The sequence below is a fragment of the Podarcis muralis genome, chromosome 17 (genome assembly GCF_964188315.1).
Source record: "Podarcis muralis chromosome 17, rPodMur119.hap1.1, whole genome shotgun sequence".
NCBI lineage: Eukaryota > Metazoa > Chordata > Lepidosauria > Squamata > Lacertidae > Podarcis > Podarcis muralis.
In genome coordinates this window covers 38905105-38926977 of record NC_135671.1, presented here as the reverse complement: position 1 = coordinate 38926977, position 21873 = coordinate 38905105, and the positions used below count along the sequence as shown (strand labels likewise).

Sequence of the window (21873 nt, the reverse complement as noted above, 5' to 3'; positions counted from 1 at the left end):
CTGACAACTTCAGAGGGAGCGGCGTTAAGCTAACAGGATTTATAATTTGTTTCCCTGGCCGCTTTGCCCTCCTCTCTCCTGCCAGAGCTGTTGAGCCTCCTCAAAGGTGGTTGCAAGTGTTCCTGGGATTTCTGTAACTAATTCCTTCTACACCCAAGGGTGTAGTTGCTTGGGATCCACTGACTTGCTTTCATTCACAGTTGAAAAGCTACATTACTGTACAGTCAGATAGCAGCTTTAGAAGGAAACCTCTGCTCTAGGGACCCTTTCAGGGCAAGGAGGAATGTTATGCTTTTTCTTAGTTCTTTATCAGCTATCCCTTTCCCCATATAATAAAATGTGATGATGCTGCAAGTAGTGTGAGACAGCAATTTTTAAACAAACCAACACTGTAGGTTGAAATCACGCAAGTGCTGGAGATGGAGAGGGAGGAAACAAAGAAAAGAAAGACTGTGTTGGTGTAGATAGGTGGGGACTCATGATACCCTCTCAGTGATGTTCACTGCCTGATTCATACATAACCAGAGTTCAACAATCTGTGGTTTACCACAAGTGTGGGGAACCTGTAGCCCTCTAGATGTCGCTGAACTACAACTCCCATCATCCCTGGCTAAGCTAGCTGGGGCTGCTGGGAGTTATAGTTTAGCAAAAACTGGAGGGCCATAGTTTTTCCACATCCAGCTTACTGGGAACGAGCAAGTCTGCTGGTCTGCCATTCAGTTTGCTCCTGCTCCCTTTTTCTGTGCCAGGAGGAAGCAGAGCAGAGCACCGACTTTCTTGGCATTGTGTGCAAACTGGCACTTGTGGTTAATTTCTGTCCAAACCAATCATGAGATCAAGCCAAGAAGAAACTGGTTCCTGCCGCGTTCCTCGAGAGAAACTAACCATGAACTCTGGTTTGCACATAATGCTATTCCAGGGCTCTGGTCTATTTCCTCTTGGTCTGGCAAAGGAAGGAGGAGCAGGCACAAATGTGAACAGTGGGCACCAGCTTGCTTGCTCATTTCAGTAAGACCAAGTTTGTTTCATTCTGGCTTACCATTATGTGCAAACTGGGAAACAGTATACGATTCTATGGGTTAAGAATGTAAGTTATGAGCCAAGAAATTCTGAGTTTCATCTCGGTCATAAACTTACAAGGTAGCCCTAGGCAAGCCGTTCCCTCTAAGCCTCAGCCCCATCTGTAAAGAGGAGAAAGCAACAGTGGCCTACTTTACAGGGCTGTAAAGATAATGTTTGGGAACTGCTTTGAATAGTCCAGCCTGTAAGTATATGGTATTTTTGTATTATTGTGGATCATTATTTCCCTGCCTACTAGTATGCAACAGCTGTGATTGCTGGGGGAAACTGAACAGTGACTTGGATAAAGGATTTGATTGCTCATTATTTCACTGCATCAGAAGCCCTTGCTGGACCCTTGTAATCTTTAGGTGATTCAGCAATGACTGCACAGCCCTTAAGCAGTAAACCCCAGTGTATGGAAAGTCTGTTGACATCACTTTCGCAGTCCAATTCTAGGACCCAAAGTAAGTCCCACTGAAACAGGAGATGTAATAAAAACACAGGAGCATCGCAGGAGCAGATCCAGGTAATCCCTGAAAAGGGCTGGGAGGATGAGAAGGTCTGAAAAGACATAAGAATAACTATCAGGTGAGCTTTCCTGGGGGCAGCATTCCAGAGACAGGGTGCCACCACCAAAAAGGGCCCTGCTTTCAGCCACTGGAAGCAGCTGGAGAAGGTTAAGAAATGCATCCCTGAAAGGATGCCATGTCAGTGCAAGATTTCCAATATATTATAAAGATGCGGTTCTTCATTAGTAGATTGGGGCAAATTCAGGTTATGCAATTAAGGTGGGTTGGGGCTCCTTCACAATAAACCTACTTCCAAAAAGAATAGCATTTTTTTTTCATCATGGAAAGTGATTATTTCACATGGCATCATATATTCTCCTCAAACAAATTGAAGCGAGTGCTTAATAAACAGCATATAACCTCCCCACAAACATTGTGCAAACAAATCAGGATGACTAATCAGTAAACAGGTCACATGCAACCAACGCTAGTATAATGTTACTCCCGTGGGATGTAATTTAAAAATCTCAATCAGGGCCCCACAATGGTTGGCTGTCCGTGTTAACCAAGCCAAACATTGTGATCGCTGGTCCCTGTCCTTCCTTTGCTTGTCTGACTCCAGCTCTGCCCAAGTCCTCAGGACACCTCTGCTGAGGGGCGGCCAAAGACACCTCCCCACCCGCCTGCCTTTGCTGTGGAGCTTCCTGGTCTGGCTCCTAAGCAGCCTCTGCCATCCTTTCCTGCTCCAGAGGAGGAAAAGGAGGGGGCTTGTGCGTATGGTCTTGAAGTCCACTGGGCATCTTGGCAATGCCTCAGGCAAACGACCTTGGGGATGGGGACCGGGGTTATGCTGCAACGGTCTTGGTGATCTGCACCCATCTGTGCCATCTTCAGGGGTTGGGAGGAAGGCCCAGGCTCAACATGCCTTGCCAGAGATAGCAGTGACACATATTCACCATAGCAGGTGTGGTGAAAAAAAAATGGAGCTGGGCAAATCCCCACCATCTATGCAAAGCACATTTAAATATGTGACACCCACCCACCTCACCAAATCCTGGGAACTGTAGTTTGTTAAGAATGCTGAGTATTGTAGTTCTGTGACAAGAAAACTACATTTCCTGGGAATCTGCTGGAAGCCATACTTTAAAGGATCACACAGAGCTGCCCCAGGTGCTGGTTTTGTCTCACCATTTTTGTGACCTTTTCTTTTTGAATCCCAAAGGTGACCTTGCAAAAATGTACTGAATTGTTTTACGTGGGCTGCCCATTATTTTCATTGTTGCAATGACCCGCCATGCTTTCCTGGGCCAACTCCACACTTCCCCTTCGCCATGCAGTGCAGGCTCACCCGGTATCTGCAGCCACTCCTGGCTTTCTGATCAATGGACCCGCACTTTACATTTTTGGATGCACACCTTAAAAACAAAATGTAATGTGTGAAAAGCTTTTTTGTTTTATTATTATTTTATTATTTATACCCCGCCCATCTGGCTGGGTTTCCCCAGCCACTCTTGTCAGCTGCATCTGAGTACTTACTGTTTTTTGATATACAAGGTGTTGGGAGGGGACAATCATTCCATACTCATTGCAATAGCTCAATACCTGCTATTAAGGGAAGAGTGGTATCTTCTTCCTTAGTTTGCATACTCCAACATGTCACAGTCCCAAACCGGGATGTGTGTCTTCTGGGCCATGCTCCAGAGCAAGTCATGTGACCTGTGTGAGAGTGTGGAGCTTCAAAATGCGCTTCTTGGGTACCATGATAGTACTCTTGTGGATTATTGGCTACAGTGCTTTCATATGTTTTTAGACACTGTGCTCTCACATGTTTTTGGGTGCCATGGTCTCGCGTGACAGCAAGGAACCAAAAAATGGGATGTCCCAATTTAACCAGCACAGTTGAGGGGTATGAAGAGCGAGTGTGGTTAAGGCAGAAGTTGCAAGACAGAGGTTGGGGGTCTTTGGCCCTCCAGATGATGACGATGATGATGACCACTGGCTATGCTTTCTGGAGAGCACACAAGTCCCCTCATCTCTGTTTCAAGAGTAAGGCAGGGCTGTCCCCGCAGGGTGGATGTGGGCCTGGGTTTGATGAACTCAGTGCCCCTTCTGAATGGAGAACAATATGTCTCTCTCAACTTTTTTTTCCAACTGAAAAGGCTGCAATTGGGGACAACAGAAATTGGGGAGTGGGGGTTGAGGGTGAAGAATATGCTTAATTCTTTCTATTCCCACTGCTTTTCTGCTCAAAATTACCTCAAGCTTCCCAGTGCTTTCCTTCTTACATTGAAAAAATATATGTACTTTTTATCATGCTGTCATGATGATGATTTGTGGTCATGCTTGCCTCCAATGTAATTATATATGATCCTGCTTTCAATACCCTTTGTGCCTGCAAATGTTTTTCAGTGCAGATACCGCTCCATTTCCATGTCCTGTAACTTCTTTTTGAAATCCTGGAACTTTTAATACCAGAAATGATCCATTTTCTCTTCTGTCCTGCTTTTGTTGCTCTATAATGCAGTAACATCGTCATTATTAATTTACAGCCTGCCTTTTCCCCTGATGGGACTCCAGACATTGTGGAAGCACTGCAGAGCAACTAATAAAGCAGAATGGCATGTGGACAGTCCATTCTAAATCCACTGGAAGAACACATATGCAAAACAAAAACACCTTGCACTGGTCTAGGAGGCTGACTAGTATGAACTCTAGGCTGCACCTGCAACTTGCTTCTTGCAGGTCTAATGTGCGAGAATGTTTGGCGCTACTTGTGTGGAGATGAGACTCTGACAACCCTGCTCTTCCTTTAATTAATTTTCTGCCCTCAAGGAAGCTCACTGCTATTGAATACAAATTAAAACAATCCAGAATTCAATTAGAATCCAAACAATAAAACGACAACAGAGAAGCAGAACTAAAAGCCCCACGTGGCCCCAGCAGAACTAATCTGGTCTTCCTCAGAGGCCCTGTGGAATAAAAAGCTCTTGGCCAAGCGATGAAAAGCCCAAGGTGTAGCCAGCTTGATGGCCCTTTAGTGCAGGTGAGGATGCCCCTGGTCTACAACTCCCAACACCCCTCACCATTGGTCATGCCAGCAACATCTAGAGGACACCAGGTTGTGGAAGGCTGGCCTATAGCGAGGAGAAGCCCTTGAGTCATCCCTGCAGACTCTGAACCAACAGAACTCACATTCAATAGGATTTTGAATGCAGATGCCCCCCCCCCACTTCAACTCCTGGCACCTGCAGGTTAAAAGGATTGTGGATAGCAGAGCTGGGAAATTTCTTTGCCTAAGGGGGACATTAGATGCAGCATTAATCACCAGAGCTGACCCTTGCAGGCTTGATTTTCCTTTACAAATACAGTGGTACCTCAGGTTAAGTACTTAATTCATTCCGGAGGTCCATTCTTAACCTGAAACTGTCCTTAACCTAGAATCATAGAATCATAGAATCATAGAGTTGGAAGAGACCACAAGGGCCATCGAGTCCAACCCCCTGCCAAGCAACCTGAAGCACCACTTTAGCTAATGGGGCCTCCTGCTGCTGCTGCGCCGCCGGAGCACGATTTCTGTTCTCATCCTGAAGCAAAGTTCTTAACCTGAAGCACTATTTCTGGGTTAGCGGAGTCTGTAACCTGAAATATATGTAACACGAGGTACCACTGTATCAGGCATGCATGAGTGGGGAGGGGCTGATCTGCACTGGGGTATGTTATGCGGAAGGAAGAGGGTTTTCACCTTTGCCCTTGCACAGGTCCCATTTGGATCAGCCCCCTTTCCCCAGGGCTGCTCTTTGCCGTTGGTGCTGACATGAGGGGGCAAAGTCCGCAGCAGGACCACCTCAAGGGCTTAAAGCTCTTCCCCCACTTTCTAGCCCACCCTGTACTTCTGACCCAGAAGAAGCACAGCAGGCCAAACCTTGTCATAAGCAGCTGCCCTTTCCTGAGTCTGGCCCTTGGCAGCAGCCCTCCAGAGTTTCCACCAGGGAGTCTTCTCTCAGCCCTCCCTGGAGATGCTGGGGATTGAACCCGGGACCTCAGGCATGCAGGGCTGGGGCTCTAGCACTGTGACCAGTGTCCTTAGTAGTGCATCTAGTTGATCTTGGGTGCCTTTTGTCTGAGCTAATGGACCAGCAGCCTGGCTCAGTATAAGGCAGTTCCTGGTGTTTTATGGCATTGCTCTGTGCTAGGAGGGCCTAAAAGCCTAAACGTCTAATGTATTTCATTCAGAACAGAACAGAAACGTGCAAGTAGAGCATGCTTGAACAAAAAAGGGGGCAAATGTGCCAAAATGCTATTTATTTCCATGATGTTTAATCAAGTTTTCAGAGTGTCTAAGAAAGGCACAGAGCTTCAGTTTGAACAATCAGCGCCTTGTTGTGCACTTGCTGTGTGTTGTCGACAGGACGGCTCGGCTGCCCCCCGAGTTTCCGCTGCCTTGCCCTCAGCCTGACCCATCCGCAGGGCTTCATGGCTACAACTGGGGGCTTCACTGGGGCCCTAAGCAGAGCTAGTGGGACCCATAGCATTGATGGATCATTGGGGGGAGGGGGGAGGGGGCAGGGGCAGCCAGAACGGCGGGCCACCAGCAAAGCAGGGCACCTGTCTCTCCAGTTCTTCCAGCCACGTTCTTCCCAAGTGGAATCCTTTCCCCAGCAACGGGAGACCCAGTCCAAGACTCCTGCTGAGCCGCAGCCCGATGATACCAGGCCAGTATGTTTTGCAATCATGTTTTGCAAATGAGTTGCAAAGCACAGGCTCGATTTCTAGAAAAGTCTCCTGTCTCTCTTTGGAACTGAGGGTCATCAGGTTCAGAGCTATATGTGATCAATCTGTATACGGGGGTATTGTTTTTGTTTGTTATTATGGCATGTATTTTTGTGCTTTTATATTGGAAACTGCCCTGTGAATTTTGGATTTAGGGCAGTATAGAAATACTGTAACAACTCATTTTAAATAATCAAGCACCAGCCATCTGAGCTGAATGGATGTTCCTCATCTTCTTAACCAACACTCTCAGCATTTGCTTACAAATTCAGACTGCACTGATCAATAATCCATTGCACATGTAATTCAATCCTAAGAGTGTTTACTCAGTTCAGTGGGACTTGCTTTCTTGTCAATGCTTTTAGGATTGCAGGCTTAAACTATTTTGCACTAAGTGAATTTAGCAAACTTTAACGCTTTATATATGGTGATTCTTTCTGAAGCTAACCTCTTGCTGTGAAAATTTTAGCTGTTTGTAATAGATACAGTAGAATTCCTCTTGGGATCCATTTCCCAATCCCTTTAGGAACCCAGGCATCTAAGAAGGGAATAATGCCTCATGTTTTTCTACTAATATTGAACATTTCCTTCCCACTTTTTTCCCTTTGTGGAGGGAACATGTATTGCCTTTTGGAGCCAAACATTTTGAAAAGAAGTTACGGTTTGCATGATTTAATTTGGAGCGCTTGTCCAGTGGCGATGAGCTCTTCTGCAGCTGCCCCAGTCTCACCATGAGGCCTCAGGGTCTCTCCCTTCCACCCTGCCTCCTTCCTACCCCCTCCCCTCCCCCTCTTCATGTTTGTGTCTCTCTTCTCCCACCTCCCCTTATGTCTGGATGAGCAGGCAAGTGGATCCCAAGAGACTCTATTCCTCCTCTAATTGGATTGGAGCCCCTTCCCAACCTGTCGCTGACTCAACCAGAGGCAACGCGCTTCCTCCAAGAATCAATTCAGCTTGTATTGAGGGAATTGGCAGCGGTGGGGGGGGGGTGCAAGGAGGCAGCCAGCTAGTCAGAAGGCTAGCTGGATTTTTGGTCTGATCCATAGCACATTCGGAGGATCCCACAGCCCGGGTCTGAACTGTGAATGGATATTTACAGAACTAGTTGTGGTTTTTTAAAACATCACAACACCCACTCACAGCACACAGTAAAACTGCCAACTTTCCCAACCATCCATGGTAGCTGCTTGATCTGTAGCCACTGGCAGGTGATTCTAAGAAAAGCTTCACCTGATGTTTTCTGTGCATATAGTTGCCATTAGATATGAGAAGGTCATATGGTCAGTTGCCAATCCTGGTCACATGCCCTCCAACATTTCTCTGATGAAAATAGGGATGTTCCATTCTATAATAATAATAATAATTTTATTGTTTATACCCCACCCATCTGACTGGGTTGCCCCAGCCACTCTGGGTGGCTTCCAACATATATAACACATTAAACATGAAAAAAAACCTTCCCTGTACTTGGCTGCCTTCATACCCTCTAACATTTCTCCAACGAAAATAGGGACACGGGTGGCGTTGTGGGTTAAACCATAGAGCCTAGGACTTGCCGATCAGAAGGTTGGCGGTTCGAATCCCCGCGACGGGGTGAGCTCCCGTTGCTCGGTCCCTCCTCCTGCCAACCTAGCAGTTCGAAAGCATGTCGAAGTGCAAGTAGATAAATAGGTACTGCTCCAGCAGGAAGGTAAATGGCGTTTCTGTGTGCTGCTCTGGTTCGCCAGAAGCAGCTTAGTCATGCTAGCCACATGACCCAGAAGCTGTGCGCCGGCTCCCTCGGCCAATAAAGCGAGATGAGCGCCGCAACCCCAGAGTCGGCCACGACTGGACCTAATGGTCAGGGGTCCCTTTACCTTTACCTTTAAAGAAAAGCAGGATATTCGGGGATCAAATCACAAACAGGGACAGCTTCTGTATATCAGGGACTGTCCCTGGAAAATAGGGGTACTTGGAGGGTCTGCAGTCAGTGCTACAGCAGGCTAGTCACACAGCTGGGTTCTGTAGCCAGGGGGAGAAGAGGCAGCTACCGCCCCCTCCAAAAGTGGGAAGCCAACTATGCAGGGAGACAGAGCAGCCAATCAGTGCTGGTTGACCACTGGGGAAGGAAGGGGAGGAGTCATTGCTCAATGGTGGAGTCTCTGGTTTGTATGCAGAAGGTCCTGGTTTCAGTACCCAGCATCTCCAGGTAAGACGGACAAAGGTCCCTGCCTGAAACCCTGGGGAGTTGCTGCCAGTCAGTGTAGAGAGAATACTGGACTAGGTGCTCTGATTTGGTAAAAGGCAGATTACTGTCTTCATATAATCTTAGAATTGGAAAGTAGTAAGGGACTTTTATGTCCCATCAGCCATCTGATAGCTATATAGATATATGCAGGCTGCGTACACACCATACATTTTAAGTACGTAACTTCCCCTGGGAATTGTAGTTTACCCTTCACAGAGCTACAGTTTCCAGCATCTTTAACAAGCTACGGTTCCTAATATTCTTTGGGGAAAGTGTTTTAAATGTATTTTAAATGCCTGCAGGAGTGGATGCACTATATCCAATCCCACACATGCTTTTGCTGTTCTGCATGTGCACCTTCACACATACCACCCCCCAGTCTTCTTCAAACATGATACCACCTCCTGGTTCACTCTCCATTTCCTATTTGGCTCTCCAAAATGGTTCCAGAATGGCCTTCAATCTACCCAGATGCCCCAAAGCAGGATCCTTTATACAACCGCTCCTGCCACCCCCACCCCACATAGCTTCCAAGGCAAAGTTCACAAACCGGAACACCTACTTCCGGGTTTGCAGCATTTTATTTCCAAGTTGCTCATAAACTGAGCTGTTCTAAAACCAAGGTACCACTGTAATGCTTTCATTCTGGTTGGTGGGTATGACTTGATGATGTTTGTTCACCATCAGCAAGATAGAGAGGATGTTTTCTTCACATTGGACCTTATTAATCCAGCCAGGGGTCAGCAACCTTTTTCAGCCATGGGCCAGTCCACTGTCCCTCAGACCTTGTGGGGGGGGGGGCAGGCTATATTTTGAGAGGGGGAAATGAACGAATTCCTATGCCCCACAAATAACCCAGAGATGCATTTTAAATAAACGGACACATTCTACTCATGGAAAAACACGCTGATTCCTGGACCATCCTCAGGCTGTATTTAGAAGGTGATTGGGCCGGATCCGGCCCCCAGGCCTTAGTTTGCCTACCCATGTTCCAGCCTGTACGTTTTGGGTGCCTCCAGACTTGCACTATTTCAATGGGAGGAATTCAGGCACATACTGCAAATTTAGGTTTGCATGTTTCAAACCTGAAGCACCCAAGTGCAAGAAATCCACATTAAAAAAAAAAGAACCTGACTTTTTGCAAGTTGGAAAGTGACAGATAAATGCTTTGGAAAGCTTGAGATGAATGCATGACTAATGAGAACACCCTGAAAGCAAATCAGGATGAATGCAGGCCGTATCCCTGCAGATCAGAACAAATGCCCAATAAAGACCGGCTATAATCTAACTGCCGCCTAAGCTTTTTGCAAGCAAATCAGGATGAATGCCAAACAAACAGGCCATCGGGAGGAGTTCTTTTGCCCCATGAATTGTCTGCCGCTCTCCTGTTCCCCATGGAGTGCCTCACTCATTCATGACTTGTGTCACACAGTTGCATACCTGCTGCTCTGCACAGCAGCTCCTCTCACACTCTCTAGCCACAAACTACCTCACTCTCTAGGACACACACAAATCCAGTCAACGCACACAGTGGCGCCCAGTAAGAGCTGTTCGACAGTGGAATTTGCTGCCTAGGAGTGTGGTGGAGTCTCCTTCTTTGGAGGTCTTTAAGCAGAGGCTTGACAACCATATGTCAGGAGTGCTCTGATGGTGTTTCCTGCTTGGCAGGGGGTTGGACTCGATGGCCCTTGTGGTCTCTTCCAACTCTATGATTCTATGTGCAGACTGATGACCATTGTCCACCCCGGGCACTCAAACTGCAGACAGGCACCTGATTGTCCCATGTGTGCCTGTCCTGTCCTGAAGAATTTCTTCTTGTACACTCCCCTGTCTTGTACACTCCAATTTCACCTTGTATGCTTCCTGCCTCAAACACACTTGCTCCCCCCGCTTTCCCCATCTTGCACGAAAAATTGCATGTTTTATTTCCATGCTGTGCAGTGATTCTGTGAAATGGCCACTAACAAACACTTATTTCTCCCTTTCTCTCTTTCTTCTGTTGCTTCCTGGCTGGTGCAGTTGACCGGACAAACTGTGAGTCTTCATGAAATGTTGTGTGAGTGTGTGTCTGGCTGCAGGGCGGGAGCAGGACAAGGTGAAGGGCCAGTCCGTGTGATTGCGTTGTTGGGGAGGGGTCTCCTACCATGGTCTGAATCGGACCGACACTGTCCTGTTATATCTTTGTGCAAGGTATAACCGTTTTATTGCAATCTGTCCAGGGCGAGGGGAGGCGGGGGGCTTCAAAGGGTGGCCCTCTCCATCTTAGGGGTCCTGGTTGCTGATTCTTGCTCCCACCTTGGTTTTCCAGTACTACAGCCACCTGAATTCACGGAGCAGCCAGATAAGAAGATTGTTATTTTCCCAAATGACGAGGCCATCCTGAAATGTGAGGCCACTGGGAATCCCCCAGTGAAGTAAGTATGACAAAAATAGCCTCCAAAATGCTTTGTCTTTAGGTTGGTGCGCTGATAGCTGCACCATACATTTAAAGGGAATTGTAGTTTACTTCCTCACAGAGCTACAGTTCCCAGCACTCTTAACACACTCTAGTTCCCAGGATTCTTTGGGGGAAGCCATGCGGATTTAATGTGCTTTAAATTTATGGTGTGAATGTGACCTTACCAGATAGGATGTGGAAGATCTGTCCCTGGATCTAATCATTTCTTTTTCTGTTTTTGAAAAGCAGTCATGGTGGGGAGAGGGGTGAGGGGTCAGATTGGACTGGTGCTGTGCTGTGTTGCTGGGGGAGGGGGAGGGGGAGGGAGAGGGAACCTTTTCCATCCAGGATGTTTCCCTGGTTGAAATTGCTCCCCCTTCTCAGGCAGCTCTTAGAGACAAGACAGGCACTTGTGTTGCTGTGATAATCATAGGTTCAGGGCTGAGGATTCAGCACGGGAAGAAAAGGTTAGGTCCCAGCGCTGCGTCTTCATTCTCATTTTGCGCCCCCCCCCATCACTACCAGCGCTGGTTTTAAACCAAGTCAAAGATGTCAGGAGATCTGATTTCAGATCTTCCAAGTCACTCTGAGTTTAGCTCTGAGGCACATTTTCCTCCTTTGCTTGATGCCTGCTGCATCTTACACTGGGAAGGAAACACGGTGGGGGGGGTGTGCTAAGTGTAAGGAGCACCCACCTGCAGAGGAGCTGGCCCCAAGTCATCTCTGCCTCCAGTCGCCCAGGATACAGAGACATGGATGAACTGCTGCCCCCCCCCTGCCCCCTGCATTGATTTATTATAAGGAGGCAGGAGGCAAAGTAGGGAATAATTTGGGAAGCCTGCAAGCTAGATGTTTGGATTGCTTTGCAATTTTGTGTTTTTAATTTGCACCTTTTGTGATTCAGGTCTCTCTCCACTCTGCACTAAGAAGTCACTAGGTGGTCTTAGGCAAGCCACTTAGCTACTGTTTCTAGAAAGCTATCAGGGGAATTTTTATTTTTTTTTGGCTAAAATTAGGGAGCAGTCAGGGGGTGGGGATTTCATTAAGAGCTCACCTACTTTCCTCTCTATTATTCACGCACTCTGTGTGTGTTTTCTTGGGGCGGGGGGATGCAGCCAGAAAGGAACCTCAGAGAATGTTTTTAATACTCAGGCGTATTCATACAGAAATAGGCAGGCTTTTGTATGCAGTACCTCAATTCTAACTAAGCTAAGAAGGGCCTTAAAGGTTTAAAACGAACACTTTTGGTTGTCCCAGAAATTGATAGGGAACCATTGCAGCTGTCTGAATACTAGCAAGATGTGGTCTCAGTGGCTAGTGCTAACCAGCAAATCTAACCGTTGTATTTTGCAGCAGTCTAAGGCTGCAGTCCCATATGCATTTACTAGGGAGAAAGCCCTAGTCACCTAGTGAACTCAACAGTACTTATGTCTGAGTAGATACAGCAAAAAAAAATTCCTTCCAGTAGCACCTTAAAGACCAACTAAGTTAGTTCTTGGTATGAGCTTTCGTGTGCATGCACACCTCTTCAGATATCTGTAGATATGTGTAAATTTGGCAAGCTAAACTTAGGTTTAGAAAAAATGAGAAAATGAGAGAAAGTGTAATTGACATATCCCCTCAACCCTCTGAGTGTTCTGAATAAAAAAAAAAAAACAAAATTCCAAATTTTGCCAAGACTCAAATTCCTAATAAAGAATTAAAATAGAAATGATGTATGCATAAGAGTGTATATTTGTAGAAATTCTGTTCCTAGGAATTGCATTTTTGAGCACCATACTTGGCTATTTCTAAGCCAGAACGCATTCAGCCCTGGGTTTCCACCTCCCACCGTAGGATCTGGTCTCTCCAGTGCTTATGAGACTGGATATTGCACAGGGCTCCAAGCGCAGCTCCACTCTGTTCCTAATATCTCTTTTATTCCCTCTTATGCTGCTCCAGTAATGTTCCTCACCTTCCTCTGACCTTTGCTCAGCTCCTAATCTGCTTCCTTGCCTTCAGCTCAGCTCTTGTGAATATGAGAGAAATTATTGTCCCCCTGCCTTTCATTCCCATAACCATCCATTCCCACCATTGCTTCCCCAGTCTCACCTCCCCCTACTGGTGCATACTGGTTTTACATGGGCTCATCCCTGACCGTCTCCTAAAAGAAACACCCTCCCTCCGGCCCTGTTGCATTGCACCCCAAATTTTCTGCATATATGTCCCTCTTTAGAAGGCTTTCCTGCCAGCCGCAAGCCTTAGAAGTGATCTTTCTGTGAAAATGATTCCAGCTCCCTCCCATGTGTATCTCCCAAATTCCTGTCTAAAGAGATGCCCGCTGCATTCCTGATCTGTGCAGCAGCCTCTTGTGTCCAGCATGGTCTCCCTTTCATTTCTGATGCACCTTCTCTACTTGGCAGGTTCCGGTGGACCAGGGATGGGCGCGAATTTGATCCTGAGCAGGTGCCGGGGATGACGCAACGGAACGGCAGAGGGACCCTGAACATCACGACAAACAATGGGAATACAGCTACCAAGTTCCACGGGAGATATCGGTGTTATGCCAGCAACATTCTGGGCACTGCCATGAGCTCCGAAAGCCAAATTATAGCTGAGAGTGAGTGCCCACCCACCCACCCACCCTCGCTCGGTGCCCCTCAGTCTCGCCCAGCATGGTGTCCCTGCTTCAGCCCCACCCTACCCCCTTGCATGGGGACGTCCGCCAGTCCTGCCCCACATCACACCTTCAGCTGCACACCATGCACACCCACCCTATGCCTGGCCCAGGCTTGGCTGATGTTGCTCATTTCTGCCACACAATGACTGCGACTGCAGCTCTGCGCATACGCACACACTCATGTATGCTGCCATACACGCGCACCCCCCGCCAGTTATCTGAGTAATAAATTTCTCCCCTCCCCCTCACAATAAATGTATATCCCCGGCTTCTTCCCCCTCCCACCTCCCCTTTTACCTGCCTGGACTCCCTGGAGTGCAGCCAGTTGCTCTTGTTTCCATGGAAACCGTTGCCATGGATTCATGGTGTCGGGGTGATGTAATTGCCAGTCCTCTCCATCAGCACCTCTGTGGGCCCCTCCCCCACCCTCTGGCTTGGCCTCGCCCTCCCCATGCCTGCCAAGGAAGGAGTTAAAACAAAAGTGGGGGGGAGCGGGGGGGGGGTGCGGGGGGGAGAGGAGACACATTATTGATCCTGACTGTAACCACAAAAGAGAACTGACACCAAAAATGGGCCTTTTTTCTTTTTAATGGTGGCGGTGACAAATTTTTAAGAGGAAGGGAAATTTTACAGTCTGTTAACATTCTCTTCTGTATTCCAGAACTGGAATCTTCTGATTGTTTTTCCTTTACCTTTACTAAAAATCCCAAAAGAAAATCCACTTGCCCTTTACTGCATATTATTATTGCTGCTTATGTTGTGAATTCAGTGGTTTTTGAGAGTGAGCTATGAGCCAGGAAGGTCAAATCACAGGCCTTCCACAAGCCACAACCTCAGAGGCCAGGTAAATCCATGCTCCCCTACATTCTTCAGTGTGCCCTGGCTTCCGCCCTCATATGAAAGCCCCTCAGATTCTTGGCTTGGGAAATCCCAATAGCTTTATTGATAACATCAGCACACAGCCTCAGCCTCAACTGATGCGCAGTATAGGAGGCACAGTTCATGGGTTCATAAGCAGAGTTCCAGGATCCATGGCTGGGCATAACCAAAGATGTTGTCCCAGCCCTTGACACCCCCCTCCCATTCTACTTTTAAAGTTGCCTGGTTCTTGTCCCAAGTGAGAAGCCTGCGCTTGCAAGTGCACAGTGACCCTCTTCCCCATCACTGCCTGAACTCTCTCCCCCTCCTCTCCCGGGACCCTCCTCCTCCTCTTCTGGCAGATTCTGCCATCCCTGCCCTCTTCTGGGGCATTGCAGCTGTGTTTCCCTCCTTTAGCTCTACTTCATTAGCTGCTACTTGTGAGTAGGCAAGGCCAAACACCATCATGCCTTGTCATGCATCTTCTTTCATAAAACACATGCTGGAGCTGTTCTGTGCATCAGTGTATGTGTACGTTGGGCGGATTGGAAAATCCCTCCCCTCCCCAATAGCACAAGAGTGAGAGACTGCAGATATTCAGGACTTGATGAATGAATCTCTGCCCACCTAATCCTGAACTTCAGCAGCCAGTGCAATAAGAGGATCTGCACACATCACTGATCTAGGCAGTATAGTAGGTGGCAATCTTATTCCCTCTCCCTAGGAAAGAAGGATGGGGTTTTTTTGGGAGGGGGTGGTGTATTATGGATAAAGCAACTCGAGCCCATTTTGCCCTCAGTCCAAGGTCCTTTTTAATAAAAGCGCCTCTGCCTCTTTTGCAGCACAAATCGCTTCTAGGACAGCACTTTTCCTCCAATCCTAGAAAATACTCCCTCAATACCCTCTTTCTTTTTAATCTCTTCTGTCGTTCTTATTGAATTACATTTCTCAAGGTGTCTCTGCATTTCCCCACCCTTGTTTCCACATGGATATTTTGAGGATACAGAGCAGGAACCCTTTAGTACTGTGTGCTCTGGGCTGCATATCTCCTGCCCGTTCCCAGAACTCTTGGCCCTGAGAGGCATTTCCAGTCACTGAATAATATTCAGAGGGCCAGGTTCATCTAAGTAGGTGTGCTAGCAGGAACCAGGACAAGTCCCACTAGTACAGTGAAACTCTCCCTGCCTCCTACCCCCATTCACACCACACTCCTCCAAGCAGAACCCCCCAGAGCAGCACTGGAGGGGAGTAGAAGGGAGATGGCTCCATTGCACAAGCTGAAATGCTTGTTCTAATGGAACAAATGGAATAGTGTGATGCTGAATTCCTCCCAAAGACCTGTGGATGTACGTCTTCTGTAAGAGGCAAAGAGGAACTGGATGTGTGAAGAAGTGAACCCAGAGGACTTTGCAAGCGATGCTTCTCGGCTGATCTCTCTGGAGTCTTCCCCACTTGCTGTCTCTTGCTCACCCAGTTTGCTCCCTTGCTTCCTGTCTTTGTCCAGGTGCTCCACAGTGGCCAAAGGAGAAGGTGGCACCTATTGCAGTGGAGGAAGGGACCCATACGGTCTTACCCTGCAACCCACCTGAAAGTGCTGTCCCACCCAAAATCTACTGGCTGAACAACAGTGAGTATCCCTGGTTGCCCTTCCAGGTGTGATCATGTGGCAAAGATGACCAAGGTGGGGACTACTGTCTGCCAGCAGTTGGCCTGCTGCTTAGGGTGAGCAGTTAGGCTACTCAATTCAGGAGGGAAGAGGCTTGGGTTCTAGGCTCATTGTCGGATAGTATAATGTTGGGACACATGCCTTTATATTTATGTATTTTTCTATGTCTATTTATTACAAATAAATATTACATATTTATTAGTGGCTTCTTAACAAATACCTCTATGCAACATACAAGAGGTAAACTGAAAACAAAAATGGGGGGTGGGGATCACATTATACCTGCCTTTTATGTATGCAAGTCCCTGGACCAATCTGTGATTCAACCAGTCAGAACGGATCAGAGCTGGGGAGTCTGTGGCCCTCTACATGTTGGACTCCAACTCCCATCAATCCCAGCCCTGAATTGCCAATGGCCAGGGATAAAATGGGATTTGTAGTCCCACAACTTTTTGAGGCCACAAGTTCCCTACCCATGGAATAAGCAGTATTCGGGTAGATGGTCTGATTCTATGTAAGTCCATTCTAAGTACCCTAGGAGATGGACTTTTGTCCAGGAAAGTGTAGCTCAATGCATTAATCAAGGTGGTTTTGCTTGGAACTGATCACTGGGATTCAGATCCCATGGCCTGCTAGCTGAAGGAGATCTGAGGTCTTGTGGGGGGAAAGCAGAGCACAGGACTGTCAGTATCCACTTTCACTGAGGCATATGGCAGGCTACTGTTGGAAGGGAGACCTTTGGTCTGATCCACCTGATCAATTCATGAATGAATGAATGAATGAATGAATGAATGAATGAATGAATTGGGGTGTGATTCCTCTCTCTCCTATGACATTGGCTGGGTCAAGAGATAAGGTGGGGTGGAAGAAGCAGTCTACTGTGCTGTGGCTTCTCACCCCACTTTGCTATTTCTACTCTCTCCTTCCCCTCCAGAGATCGAGCATATCACAAAAGATGACCGAGTCACCATGGGCCAGGATGGAAATCTCTATTTTGCCAACGTCCAGATGAAGGACAGCCGCCCTGACTATATTTGCAACGCTCATTTCCAAGGTCCTCGAATCATCATCCAGAAGGAGCCCATTGAACTAAAGGTTTTCCCCAGTAAGTCTTCAGATACCCTGCATTTCTGAAGTGCAGCTACCTTCTGGGGTGGAAAGGTACAGGGATCCATCAGTCACCTGATCTTCTGTCCACCCAGTTTAAGATACACTGAGAAAGTGTTAGTTTCTTGGTAATTAGTTTTGAGGCTAAGGAAGGGAGAAGTATAACAGGGTGAACAGTAGGCTATGGCAAGTACAGCAGAGATGGCAATCTGTGGCCCTCTAGATGTCATTGGACTCCAATTCCAATTGGCCCCAGCCAGTTTGACCAATGGTCATGGATGATGGGAGTTGTAGTTCAATAATGTCAGGAAGGCCACAGGTTCTCTGACCTGTCTTCAATCCCTCACTTGTCAACTTCAACAGCTGTGTGAAGCTCCAGTTTAATTCTGGCTGGTCTTTGGCCCAGTTTGATGTTGTTGTTTTTATAATTACAATAAAAGCGCATGGCGCCAGCATTCACCTCCCAAAAGCCTGTTGGAGCAAGAAGGTCTTCACTTGCCGGACAACAAGGAGGGGGCCAGTCTACCTTCTCTAGGGAAGGAGTTCCAAAGTCCGGGAGAAACCATCAAGAAGGCCCTCTCCCGTGTCCCTACCAAGCATGCCTGTGAGTGTGGCGGGACTGAGAGAAGGGTCAATTTAAACCAAACCATGGCTTTGTGTGAACGCACAAGCATGTGAGCTCCAGAAGAAAAGAGCATGGCCACTTTGCTTCACCGCAGTGGTTCCCCTACTATGCTGCACTGCACTAAGCCATGGTTTGACTTCACACATATCTGAACCTGACTCATGATTTAGCTCTCCCAGACAAACTGCAAGCTGTAAACCATAGGGCAGATCTTGGTTATAGTTCATGGTTACTCTGGAGAGAGTCAAGCCAAACGCCTTGGTTACTGCTGCAGCAGAACAACAACAACTGGGTAGAAGCACAGTAGCCACAATCTCCTCTCTGGGAGCCTGCATGCTTATGTGATGGCACTAAGCCATGGTTTGGCTGAGTGTGATGTGCAAATGTAGATAGAAATGGAAGGTCTGTGGCTGAGTAGCTCTGTTAAAAGGGTGCAGCAAGCATGGCTGCCTTGATAGATCAGAGGGACAAATGAGATGGCCCCTATTCTGCACTCTTAAGGTGGTGCAGCTGAAGAGCAGTGCTGCTCCTGTCTCTTTCACAGTTTGCACCAACTAGGCCTCTGCAGGAGCTGCCGCTGCTCTATGGGACAGGGACACAGCAGGTCAGATTAGCTCAGAGTGGGCTCAGCACCCTGTTGGTTCCATTGCTGCCCAGTTGCCTTCCCTTCTTTCTCTTCCACAGCCAACAGTTTCTCGAACCAGAAGCCAATGCTAATTGTACCGGATAAGATGCCCAACACATACGAGGCGAAGCAGGGGGAGCCCTTGGTGCTGGAATGCATTGTGGCAGGACTGTAAGTGCCTTGGAGATACCTGTTGTCAAAGGGCTCAAACTCTATCAGAAAAGGACTCCAAAACACCCATGGAGAGAGTTAGGGAGAGGAAGGTTTGAAAATCCTTGAAGGGGAAGAGTTCCATCAGAGACAATCACCCAGTGGATCAGTTGCTGCATGATTCTGCAGCCTCTGGATATCTTGGCTTTTTTAAAAAAAATCAAAATCCATGTACCTTAGGATACTTCATAAATTTCTCTAAATTCACATTAATTTTACCTGAAATTACCTACCTTCACAGTCTTCCTGTGGCAGTGAGTTCCACAGGGCAACTATGAATCACATGGAAGTGTAACTTCTCGGCTTTCTCAACCCAGGGATACAGAACCTGTGGCCCTCCAGATATTACTGGATTCCAGCTCTCCTCAGCCACAGCCAGTATGCCCAGTGGTCAGGGATGATGGGAATTGTAATCCAGCAGTGTCTATGTGGAGAGCCACAAGTTAACCATCCCTACATTAAACCCACCCCTTATTATCTTCTTCAAGTGTTTCCCTGGTGTTCTTCCATTAGTCTGTTAGTTGAGGGCTGGAGTGGTTAATCTGACCATTGGTCATGCGGGTGGGGCTGATGGTCAGCCCCAGCCATCAACACCTGGAGGGCCAGCTTAGCCACTCACGGTTTAGGGTCACTCACAGATCTTTCCCTTCTGGTTGCCTAAAGCAGATATCTGATTCCCTCCCTCCCCCCCTCTCTCTCTATGGGAGAGAGAGAAACATTTGATGTTTGAGAGAGGGAGGTATGGATGGGTCTAAGATTGTGTGTGTGTGTGTGTGTGTGTGTGTGTGTGTGTGTGTGTGTGTGTGTAATTTGAGAGATATGGAATTTGAGAGATTGAGGTTCCATTCTCCTTAGTGCAGCTTCAGTAGGGGAGAAGTACCTGCAGGTGGGCAGACAGGCAAGCTCCTTTTTAATGTGTTTCCAGAGTCCCTACATGGCTAGTGGAGAAGAGGAGGGGACCCTCTTGGGATTTTAGTTTTCCCTCCCTGGTGATTTGGCAAGCAAACAGAGATGTCCAGCCCCATCCTCAGGTGTGGGCAGCCTCCTTTCTCCCCCCTGGCTGCATCCTGTGGGCTTGGAAGCAGGAAAGGCACTTAAAGGCTGTCTTACAATCCAAAGTGTTTCTTGTGTGATTAAGGAAACGTCTTGCTAGTTGGCTTCTCTGGGGACTCTCAGCTCACCCGGCCCTTCAGCCACAGGCTGGCTGATGAGGATGAAGAAAGGGAAAGTGCCAGCCAAGCACTTTGGCAGCGTTCTTAGTCATAGTTTCATGCATTGTCTGGAAGATGACAGAAAGAGTAGAGAGTACCTTCGAGAGGAAGACTAAGAGCAACCTTACTTGGTGCGCATAGTCAGAAGGGGAGCCAGGGCGTTACGGTGGTGGCATGTTGACCTACGGGCAAAGCGGTTCAGGTTCAAGTCAATCTTACTGCATGACTGCAAAGCCAGTGAAATGGAGCACTTCCTGTTCTTATAATTGATGTGTTCATTGTGAAGCTTGTGCAGGCAACTGAGAAAACATATTTCCGTAATAGTTAGTAGATGGTCTCTGGTTTTAATTTTTTCCTGTGGTTTTTATTGTATATAGACATTTCCTGCTTTATTTTAATTATATAGTTGTATAAAAATATTTATAAAATAAATAGATAATATTTCATAGCAGCCATATTGTAGAAGATGAAACCTGCCCTCTTCTCTCTTACACAAGAGGTGATTTCACTACTAAGATGGCAGTTTTTATGAGTTCTTGTTTTTAAAATAAAATAATTTTTAAATTAAAAGAATACATTTAGCCAATCAATAAGTTTTTAAGCCATTAATCTAACAAATTAATCAATTAAATGTTTGTTTTTTATTACCATATATCCCATCTTTTCTCCAAAAAGTTCAAGGTGACATACTTAGTTCTCCCACTCTCTGTTTTATCTCTCAACAGCCCTATGAGGCAGGTTAGGCTAAGAGAGAGTGACTGGTCCAAAGTCACTCACTGAGCTTCATGGCTGAGCGGGGATTTGAACCCTGCTCTCTCAGGTCTTAGTCCAGCACTCAGGCCACTACACCACACTGGCTTTCAGTCATTGCATCACTACTGCCAGTGACACGGTATGGGGCAGGGAGGAGGAGAGGATCTGGGATAGGACAGCATAGCAGGGCTCTTTCCAGCTGTGCCCAGCCTGGTGGTCCTGTAGATGCCATAGGGCTCTAGCTCTCTCTCATCAGCCCTGGTCAGCGTGGGCCAATGGAGACGATGGTAGTTGAACCCCAGCAACACCTGGAGGGTTCTTGGTCTTAGGCATTAAACTAGTTGGACCCCCAACCAGAGTCATTAGCCATTTTTTACCCTCACCCTTTCTCTCCTGTCTCTGGCAGCCCTACACCAACCGTGGAATGGATCCACATGAACAGACTGAAGCTTTCGGACCGGGTAGTCCTTGAGAACTCAAATAAAACCCTGCGCATCCCAAGCGTGGAGGAGGATGACGATGGGGAATACCAGTGCATTGCTCACAACGACCACGGCACGATCCGCCACAGCTACTATGTGACGGTCGAGGGTATGTCCACAGCCACAGGCATAACTACACAAGCGTAGCTGGTGGGATAAGAGGGGGCACCAGCTAAGCCGGGGCACTAGGACTCTAGTGGGGTGTGTGTGAGGGGGTCTCTCCTAGGAGAAGCCATTCATTTCAGATTTCAGTAGGGGGGAGACATTCAGCAAAGGACCAGGACCCACCCTCCACATTACTTAGGTTTTAGGTCCCATTGAATTGGGGACCAAACTAGACATGTTGCTAAATTTGCAGTCAATTTTGTTTGTTTTAAGTGAATAGTGGGAAGAAGATTTTGTTGTTGTTGTTGTTGTCAGGACTGTGAGAAAAGAAGGGTAACCCCCCCCCAAAAAAACTCACGGCAATCAGCTAAATGCAACCAACCACGCTCTGGTCTCTCCAGCATCTCACACTGCCAACAAGAACAAACAGAACCTATCCTTGCAACACTGACCAAAAACTCTGCACATATGTACACTAATGAAAAGAATGAAAAATTACTACCCTACTTCTTTCTCCCCGCTCTCCCTGATTCTCCCTCCCACCTCTATGACAGCAGCGTCTCACAC

The 21873-nt window shown here is 47.4% G+C and overlaps 1 protein-coding gene across 9 annotated transcripts in view; it reads left to right on the top strand.

Annotated features, from left to right (window-relative positions):
* Positions 1 to 21873, top strand: part of L1CAM (L1 cell adhesion molecule) — a 95044-nt gene that overhangs the window by 29031 nt on the left and 44140 nt on the right. For 8 of the 9 annotated variants that reach the window (XM_077921688.1, XM_077921685.1, XM_077921692.1 and 5 more), the window contains exons 3-9: positions 10588 to 10602; positions 10877 to 10982; positions 13408 to 13604; positions 16027 to 16149; positions 17123 to 17293; positions 18605 to 18716; positions 21126 to 21310. In XM_077921688.1, the coding sequence (XP_077777814.1) occupies positions 10588 to 10602; positions 10877 to 10982; positions 13408 to 13604; positions 16027 to 16149; positions 17123 to 17293; positions 18605 to 18716; positions 21126 to 21310 (909 nt within the window). The remainder of the gene's footprint in view (positions 1 to 10587; positions 10603 to 10876; positions 10983 to 13407; positions 13605 to 16026; positions 16150 to 17122; positions 17294 to 18604; positions 18717 to 21125; positions 21311 to 21873) is intronic. The other variant, XM_077921689.1, reaches the window with a different exon arrangement.